General features: G+C 37.6%; 1 protein-coding gene across 1 annotated transcript; it reads right to left on the bottom strand.

The window, feature by feature from the left end:
• Positions 1-3975: 3975 nt before the first annotated feature.
• LOC127626991 (cytochrome P450 26A1) lies at positions 3976-7186 on the bottom strand. The gene is made up of 7 exons (XM_052103172.1): positions 6898-7186; positions 6453-6677; positions 6017-6298; positions 5754-5909; positions 5523-5657; positions 5282-5434; positions 3976-4628 (listed from the first exon to the last, which is right to left on the bottom strand). Exons 1-7 carry the CDS (start codon positions 7084-7086, stop codon positions 4287-4289), a joined length of 1482 nt encoding a protein of 493 aa, XP_051959132.1. The 5' UTR covers positions 7087-7186; the 3' UTR covers positions 3976-4286.
• Positions 7187-10152: the final 2966 nt, after the last annotated feature.

Here is a 10152-nt window from a genome sequence, read left to right as displayed (position 1 = left end):
TAACAGGGAGTAATACACTGATGCCTCACAACCTTTCCAAAAGCAGTAATCCCCACTCCCAGAGTATCTGCCACTTTAGGGGGTGTACGCTACTCCAAGAAATAGTACAGAGCAGGTGGCGTAGCTGTAAATACCTAAAAAACTGAGATCTGGTAATCCAAAAAAGTTGAACCAAATTTTTAAAGCATCTCAACACTCCACTCTCATATAGTTCACTAAGTGTAGTAATCTCCCTCATATTCCACGCTGACCAGCAGAAATGGGATTTATGAATACATAATTTGGGTTCAGCCATATGCTCGAGGCAACATTTAAAAAAATGTCCGAATTAAACACTCTGGAAACTTTTGTCCAAACGGAGTTCAAATGCAAGATAACAGGGTATAATTTAACTTCTATGATTAGTATGATAGAAAGGCTTAGCAATGGCAAAATGGGGGCAAGAACTTGCTGTTCAATACAAAACCAAGGAGGGGCTCTCTCAGGTGGAAGTGACCAATAAGCCAAATGTCTGAGACCGAATGCATAATAATAAAACAAAATCTTGGGTAGACCTAGCCCACCATTGTCAATCGGCCTATGGAGATTACTGAAATGTAATCTGGGACGTTTACCATTCCAAATGAAGGACTTTGCTATGCTATCAAATTGCTTGAAATAAGAGAGGGGATATCTATAAGGAGAGACTGTAGGGGACCAACATTGTTAAGCATAAGCTTTTTGTTTCTTTTCACTGAAAAAAACCCACAACACATCAACATGAAACACAGAAGTGTTCAAAGGATACATTGTTCATTGGAGCAGAAGTAGGGAGGTAGAAATAATCCACTCACAGTTAAGGTGTGCAGTTTCAATGATGAAGTGAAGATTCAGGCGTCCAGTGCATGAGAGATGGAATTGCAACCCTGAAGAGAAAAATTCTGATGAAATGTGTTATGCTCCGATTTATATCCAGATGCATGAATCAGGGGCGGAGCGTCAAGCGAAATATGACAATTGGTTAGCATTATTCTAACAGGCTTCAGAGACTGTAACTCCTGTGAGGAGTTTCCTATAGTGTCAGCTACTGATGCAGAGTCGAATTGACCAACTTGAAAGGGAAAAGACAGTTTAGGTGAGTGTGTTTTATTATTTCGTCAGCTCCTTTGCAGCGTTGCAATACAATGTGACAAATGTAGCTTTTTTTTGTGCTGCATTGCAACTCACTGAAAAATTTTGATCGTTACTGGAAAAGCATTCATGTGAAAAAAGCCTACGTCACTTTTCTGAAAAATTTTGTCATTTTAGTTGCGTTGCTACTTTTAGTTGCTTTCTCCCCAACACTGTTCTTACAATATCAATACCCAAAATCAACATATGAGTTTTCAAAACATCACTTTTAATTTACATATCATTTAGAGACTACATTTATGCAATTCGTTTTTTAATCATTTGTGAATTGTAAATAGTTTTTTGATTCGTCATGATTGCCAAACAAGCATCTTTATTACTTTGGCTCATACTTTGACTTAGGGGTCTGTTACAATCCCTAATGCTAAGTACAAATGGTTAGTTTGTAACTCGACATGTACCCTTAGTGCTAAAGACATGAATGAAACCTCAAATTATGTGGCTTTTTAAAAAGGGGTGAGCTATTATTTTTCCAAGTGATCAAACATTTTGCCCATAAACATAAAATATCTAGAGACCAACTCTTTCGACTTGAGTCTTGAGTAAGCAACCATAACAAAGCAGCTTCCTAACAACTACACTGAACACCCTAGCAACAGGATAGCAACACACTAAAAATATCCAGAACACCCTAGAAACCACATAGCAACATCCTGGCAACCACCTGCAACACTAGAATTGTGACTGCGACTTCTGCATTTTTTTCAACTGAAAATGTAAAAAGTTTAGTTTACTTACAAATCCAAATAATAAAAAGCCAGAAGTAGAGAACTTGGCTGAAAATGCTTCCTTTGTCCTCTTCCCTTATGCTAAATAACAAACAGTGCATTGTTCACTGAGGGAAAACTTAAGCCGCAATTACACTGATTTACTCAACGCTGTGTTCAGTTCGAGAGAGTGAATAAAAACAAGCCTCTTTCATTTGGTTGCTATAAATTCAGTAAATACTCACAGATTTAGACAAAAAATGGCTCTGTGAATAAAATGTTTTGTTGTCACCCTTAGATGTCAAACAATAGACCGGGCAGACGTTCTTTATAAGGTGATAGGAGGAAAAGTTCAGTTGCATCTCTCCCAAGGCCTGGACCTGCAGTGATAGGGTGGCTGAACATAAAGGTGTCAGGCCTGCAGTGGGACGCATGTAAATCAGCAGAAAAACGGCCCAAGAGGAATCTGCTAGCATCTAGCCTCGTCTCCCTTGCACTGTCACACAAGGACAAGTCCCTTCCACATGACCCCTGTGTGCTGGGAGACGGGCACTCACCCGGGGTAATGCATTTGTGCAAAGCCTACATGGGATGCCTATGGGGGTCATTAGAATAGCCATAGTGCATTGTACTGAGATTTGTGAGAAAAGGTGAGACCATAATATGCTGACTGTACTGTAAGTGTCTTTGCTTCAGGACCAATATTTTACATTGGACAGTGGTGATCCAACACAATACCAGTGTTGTTTTTCTTAGAAAAGTTAAAGGAATATTCAGGGTTTAATACAATTGAAGCTCAAACAACAGAATTGGCATAATGTCGATTGCCACAAAAAAGACCCTCATTTAAAAAAAAAAAAAAAAGCAGTTACAGTTGGCACTTACAATAGAAGTGAATGGGGCCAGTCCATAAACACTAAAATACACAATGTTTCAAAAGTATAGCCACAAGATGCAAACATTATACATTTAAACATGATTTTGTGTTATAAAATTGCTTACAAACCTTATCTGTGTAAAGTTATATCAAACAATGGGATTATAGGGTTTCATTGCAATGTTAGCAAGCAATTTTACCACACGAAATAAACTGAATGGTTTATTTCATTATTTCATAATGTAATTCACCATTACATTAATCTGGTAATCAGAAGGACACTGGTTCGAGCCCCACAGCCTCCACCATTGTGTCCTTGAGCAAGGCACTTAACTCCAGGTTGCTCCAGGGGGATTGTCCCTGTAATACGTGCACTGTAAGTCGCTTTGGATAAAAGCGTCTGCCAAATGCATAAATGTAAATGTAAATGAATGGGGTCAGAATGAACTGACCCCATTCACTTCCATTTTAAGTGCCACATTACTATATATAATTGTTTTGTGGAAACTGACGTTATGCCATTTACATTTACGCATTTGGCAGACGCTTTTATCCAAATGGTGGGTTCGAACCAACAACCTTCTGCTTAACAGTGTAGTGCTTTAGCCCGCTACGCCGCCACCACCACCACCACTCCTGCCACAAATCCTATTTATTGTGCATAACTTGTATTAAACCCAAAATAGTTTAATGAAATTTCCTTAACCAAACATTGAAATATATTAATATAATTGAACCATGGACTACATATACCCAATAATATTCAAAATTATTGACAGTCTGAATAGGTAAATAGACATTTTTGTTTTCTAAATCACTCATCTAATTTAAAAAGTCTTGATTCATGATCATGGCAGCACAAACCACATTCAAATATGACTGTCTACTTGCCTACTAAATCCCATCCTTCCTATGAGAAAAAGTACATAAATCAGGGTACTGACCAGAACTTTCCATCTTAAAATTTACATATCGTTTGTTCAAAATCTAAAACAAAATCTAAAACACATGGAAAATCAAGAAGAGCATGGAAAAACTATTTTTCTCATAAACAATCTTACTTAATACTTGTTTAACAGACAGCCTGATTACCCATCTATTCAGGAAGAGGTCATTCGGCGAGGTCATAGGACTTTTTAAAAAGTCAAAATTGCCAAAAGTGGAGATACGTGTTTTTCAATAACAATATATGTGAACTTAGTAATGAAAGAACAATGTGTGTTTAAACTTTAAAGGACTTGTTTTATTAAATAAAACCCATACAATAAAGAGAAAATTAAATAAGTTGCATACAGTAAAAAAAAGCTATATATAACATAACTACATTACAAATGTACATCACAGACACTTTTTGAATTGCAGTGATCCATGAAAAAGTAGTGCCCTCCTTTACGCTCTTTTGAATAGACTTAGATATACACATCTTTCATATACACAAAATATAAAATGTAAAATACATGACAGCTCATCTAAAAATATATATATATGTACAAAGCTTGTGTTGTTAGTTCATAACTAATTTAAAGCATGGACTAATTTCTGACGTAACTACTGAACTTAGTGGGGAGATTGTCCACTGGGTAAACGGTTGGGCCAGTTTTCATTGTTGGCGGTCCATTTGAGAGAATCCAGTTGCATTGCTGTGTGAGCTCAACTAAAAAGATCTTAAGTAACACTTTGGCAAATTCTTTGCCCACGCACATCCTGGAGCCACCTCCAAAGGGGATGTAGTTAAACCTGGAGCTTGAGTCTTCCAGGCCTTTGCCCATGAATCTCTCTGGCTGGAACTCATCTTTGTTTGGGAACACATCTGCAACGTCATGCGTGTCACAAATGCTGTAAATGACATTCCAACCTTTAGGTATCTGGTAACCCTGAAAAAATAAATAAAATCATGGGACGTTAAAAATGTTAACAATTTGTGCCCATTATACCATCATACCTAGTATTGTGATATTACATTTAATATTTGGGGTGTACGTGTGAAATATTTTGAGTGACATTCTATAACCCTTCTAAACCTATTTTAAAAGCATGTTTCTAATTTTGTAGTTGCATCTTTGCCTTGAATTATTCCCATAAAGAAATTGGATGTATTGCAATATATGCAAAACACACATGAAATTATCATATTTGGTTTTGACTGATATAAAATGTCCCATACTTGTACATGTATGCAACATATATTTTCACTGGTGGAATTTTAATATGCACATATATGCTCAAATATATGCACTATAATTCTATTTACACATGCTCATAAATGGTCATATTTGATTTATGAATGTGTTGAGACTACATGAAGAATGTTGTTACTTTAAAAATGAATGTCACACTGCAGGACTAGAATGAACTGGTGAATGAGTGAAAATAAACTATGAACTAATAAACCCAAAAGGTGGTTTAAAAAGGTAAAATATGCACTTTCCCTTATACATTCATATAAAAAGTTTATATCAAAAATCTTAATGTTAATATAAAAAAAAGTTCATGGACATGTTTTGTGTCAGCTAAAATTTCCACTTACATTAAGTTCAAAAGTTTTGAGTGCCACTCTGAAACCACCAGGTATAGGTGGGTTGAGTCTGAGGGTTTCTTTGATCACACATCCAGTGTACTTCAATTGTTCCAGCAGCTCCATACTTAAGGTCTTTCCTGGTGAATATAGGCCCATTTCAACCTGCAAATAAGAATATTTTTAAATTAGCCAACACATTGCCATCAAGTTTAGAAGAATTGAACTGGAAGAACTGAAAAAAGGATCATACCTTCTCTTGAAGCTCCTCTCTAACTTTCTGCACCACCTCTGAATTGAGACCCAAGAACATTACCAGTGAGGTCGCAGTACTGGCTGTTGTCTCATGACCTCCAAAGAGAAGCTCAGTAGCCGCTTCTTTCATTGCCTGGTGGGAAAACATCATCAATGCTTTGCCTTTGATGGTTTTTGCTTTGCTTTGGACATAAAATAATATCAGACAACTTCATGGGGAAATCGTTACCTGTAAACTGAAGGGCTCATCGCTTCTCCTGCTGTTCTCAATCAACAGTTGAAGAGCATCTTTGTGCTTCTGCTCATTTTCGTTGTCATTATCCTGAATTTTCTTCCTGATGTTCTCTTCGATTTTAGAGTGAATAAAATTCCGTGCTCTCAGACCCTGCCAAACAAATAGTACATTGTTATTTAATGCTCATCTTAGGTTTAAATTTACCTTTTAATTTTCACATAGCATCTTTGCTTCTTAAAGCTGTCATTATAACTTACCCTGTACAAGCCGCTGAAGGGAACATCAATAGGGAGGGAGAACAAGTTTTTGATCATTTCTTCAAAAGCTTCCACTAGTTCTTGCTCATCTGTCTTGATCTGCTCTGGCTCGAAACCAAGCAGGATTCTCATGGCAATGCGGAACATGAGACGTTTCATCTCTGGGTAAACCAGCACACATGCATCTCTCTGCAGCCAGTCTTGTATGGCACTCTTCACCTCCTGTTGGATCACTGGGATGTAGTGCTCCAGAGCATCTCTTGAAAAAGCTCTCATGATTGCCTAAACAGAATATATGATCAGAACATCTCTTAAACCAATGTTTTATTTCATTTTAACACAAAGAGAGAAGTTGAAGCCAAGTACCAGTTGCCAGTGTAGCCATTTGGTGAATTACTAATATACGAAGCAGACATTGATAAGAGAGCATCCTTACCTTTTTCTTGTTTTTGTGCTGTGTGCCATGGACATTGGAGAGGGTATCACAGCCCAGTATAGTCCTGACTGATGCTGGCCACTGAACGGAGACCAGTTTATGTTCACCGAGCAGAATCTGCCTGACATTATTGGCACCCATCACCCTGACAGTCGGATTGCCGAAGAGGTGCGTCTTGTAGATGCATCCGTATTTCTGGCGTTTCATCCGGAGGAATTTTCTTCTCTGTTGGTAGAAGCAAAATTGTTATTGGAATGTATTACAGTCTATGAATCAACATTAAGTCCAATATCACTGCATCTGTGTCAAATATTAAAATATCTGTTTTATATTCGTAGAAAGTAGAATGCGAATTATTTTGTGCGTTGCATTTCCAAAAAGAGCATTCAATTAAACGTAAAGTTTAACAACTCTACTCAACTCGCATCGATTCTTCTCTATTTACCTGGAGGATCAGCTGGAGCGTTTCTCCAATGAACGGTAAACCCATGGTACCCGGTGGCAGCGGGCTTCTGCAGCTCGGATCAACACGCCGAATCATTAACATCTCCCACAATTTCACCGCTGCTAGAAAGAGTAAAACAGGGAGCACGATCGTGCAAAGAAAAGTAACTATGAGTGTGAACAGTCCCATTCTGAAGCGCGCAACGATCACTAACGACCCTTTGGAGAGGAAAACGGGTCTTTACGCGCAAACTGCGTGTCTCCGGGCTGGTGCGCCCTTATATATCCATTGAGCGCAGGTCTCCTCCTGTTACCTTCCTCAGATAAATTAGTTCACACAAAGTTCATCTTTAATTGTGGTGTCATCTGGCCCCGCCCACGGGGCAGAAGCCGCTCCAAACTCTCAGCCATTTGTTTATAGGCGCATTTTAATACCACCTCCTGTTGTATGCAGACAATCCTGAGATTTCACTTTGAAAAGGTGTTAATTCCCCCGAAACAAAAGGAAGCATCCGAGGCTCTTTTGTTGCGAATATTCCCGTCGTTTACACTCATTACTCTGAGCTTGTGTGCCATCAGAAATGCCGAAGAGTATATAATTGAGGAGCTTATAAACTGTGAAGCGCTACTTTTACATTTTAAATCCCTTAAATGTCCTTCCGTTTGTCCCTCTCGAGGCGTGGGGGTTCTTTTAAGGATCATTCTGTCCTTAAACAGGTTAGCCAGGTTGCCTATACATTGTACAGCTGAAGTACACTTATTTCTTTCTTTCTATCTATCTATCTATCTATCTATCTATCTATCTATCTATCTATCTATCTATCTATCTATCTATCTATCTATCTATCTATCATCTCTTAATCAGAAAGAGCTTTATTATCAATGCACACATACAAGGAATTTGTCATGGTGACAGAAGCTTCCAGTGCACAACAAGACAGAGATAATAATAATATTAACAAATTGAATAAAAAATAAAAAGTGAATAGAAAATATAAGCATATATAGAAATCTATCTATCTATCTATCTATCTATCTATCTATCTATCTATATAATTTGTTTATTTTTTTTAAAAATCTTTGTAACAGTTGACACGATTGATTTGTTGATTCTCAGGACTGTGGTGCTGGATGAACTCATATTAGACTTTAACCTGTAACAGTGCCATTGATTTTATGTTTTCGTGGCCTCAGTGAAAGTAGAGCAGAGTGTGCAGTATTATCATAAATATGATCGTTGTCTCACGGCGGGTTCAAACCCGGGTCAGTTTAAAAAGTGACGGAGCAGAGCAAGGTTACCGGTACTTGAAGAGCAAACACCCACAGCGGTCGGTTTTTACGACAGCCATAACGTGGAGAAAACAAGCTGGGAAGTCAGTCAGTTAAAGAGACAGGATGGCTCCAATTTTACCACGTCTTCATTCTTTGATATGTGTGTGTGTGTGTGTGTGTGTGTGTGTGTGTGTGTGTGTGTGTGTGTGTGAGCGTGTATTTATCACTTTGAGGGGACCAGATGTCCCCATGCATAAGGATAGTAAAACCCGAAATTTTTGACCTTGTGGGGACATTTTGTCGGTCCCTATGAGGAAAACAGCTTATAAATCATACTAAATTATGTTTTTTGAAAATAGGTTTAGAGGTAGGGTTGGGTTTAGGGGATAGAATATAAAGTTTGTACAGTATAAAAACCATTATGTCTATGGAAAGTCCCCATAAAACATGGAAACACAACATATGTATGTGTGTGTGTGTGTGTGTGTGTGTGTGTGTGTGTGTGTGTGTGTGTGTGTGTGTGTGTGTGTGTGTGTGTGTGTGTGTGTGTGTGTGTGTGTGTGTGTGTGTGTGTGTGTGTGTCCGGCATTTCACCTTTCATCCTCTGTGATGGGACGGGCACAACTCACGCATGACATAGGCTATCTGTGTTTAAGGGTTTTTAGAGGTCTACGTAAGCAACGCATTCATATGTTAAGCCATTACACGACCATTGCCATATTTATTCTTTAACTTGACTCGACAGTGCCAAATGCCCAAATTGAACCTTCAAACTTGGCCTTATTTGTGAATTTTTGCAATTACGAGGCTGCGTTTCCCTCGTAAGAATCGTAGCGTTGTGTGAAATGTTTTAACTACCCTATTAAACTCTTTGAGCCTGAGACGGAGTAATTCAACCTTAAGTTCAAGTATAGTTCACTGAGGAATGTTTGAATGTTAGATTTCCAAAAAAGACTATTGTTTTATATATTACTGATATTAAAGCCTATTCAAATGTTTAATAATTTAGTGCAGTTAGTTAGACCTATATAATTGGTTATAATGAATAGCCTACATATAAATATATGGAAAATGTGTTAAATAAATGCTTTTGAGAAAGCAAGATGCTTTTCTGAGTAACAAATTAAATAATGCTTGTTCAAAATAACCACTTCAAGGGTTAACTATTTTCAACTACATTTGGCATTTCATCACATCTCAAGTGTTCTATAAACAAATTAATCTCCGCTGTGATTGAATCGGTCAATGTGAGCACACTTTGTGATTTTTCATAACAAATCTATGCGTCCCACTTAAGAAAAACAGTGTTTTATGGGGGCCCTGCAACAAGAGGTCTTTTAACCCCAAATACTATTATTTCACTTACTGAACGGTAATAATAATAATAAACAAGATTTAATCGCCATGAACAAAACTTAAAATGATAAATACATAATTTGTCTAAAAATGAATGTGTTGAATGTAATAATTAATGTAATAAATGAAATTAAATAAAGGAAATTAAATTAAATTAAATTAGTGTACTAATTTCATGGATTTCCATCAGCTACAGATATTTGCAACATTTTTAAAATTATTAAATAGATCCAATTACATAAAAATCAAACTTTAGAAATTGCATAAAATGATCTCATGGATCAGGAATATTTTCAGGTGTAAAGTGACAAACAGGTGTTAAGGAAAGTACGGTGGCAAAAGTGCCTTTACCCCGGTGGGCCTTTAGCCCCCTTGTACCCTAGTTCAGTTTTCCGCATGCCGGTATGTCTCACGCTCGTTGCGAATGATGCAAATGTGATCATTAGCACAGCACGGACTGTATTGCAGGACATAGGATGAGTGATTAACAAACTGCCAATATTTCACGCCCCAATATAATCGTTCTTTAATCAAACAGGTTTCCGTTATGAATCGTGGAACACTTCCACGTTCAGGAAAAAGCTCTTGTCAAAAGACTGTTCTTTGGCTGAGCGCTTGACCGTGCGAA

The sequence above is a fragment of the Xyrauchen texanus genome, chromosome 33 (genome assembly GCF_025860055.1).
Source record: "Xyrauchen texanus isolate HMW12.3.18 chromosome 33, RBS_HiC_50CHRs, whole genome shotgun sequence".
In the NCBI taxonomy this organism is placed as follows: Eukaryota; Metazoa; Chordata; class Actinopteri; order Cypriniformes; family Catostomidae; genus Xyrauchen; species Xyrauchen texanus.
The sequence above is the reverse complement of the archived record's forward strand: the minus strand, read 5'-3'. Positions and strand labels throughout refer to the sequence as shown.

Excerpts from the sequence above, each read along its gene's own strand:
- LOC127626991 (XM_052103172.1), bottom strand. The coding sequence starts at position 7,086 with ATGGGACTGTTCACACTCATAGTTACTTTTCTTTGCACGATCGTGCTC. Across the intron at positions 6,678-6,897 it reads CGCTCCAGCTGATCCTCCAG|AGAAGAAAATTCCTCCGGAT; the intron begins GTAAATAGAGAA and ends TTCTACCAACAG. Across the intron at positions 5,910-6,016 it reads CCTTCAGCGGCTTGTACAGG|GGTCTGAGAGCACGGAATTT; the intron begins GTAAGTTATAAT and ends TTTGTTTGGCAG.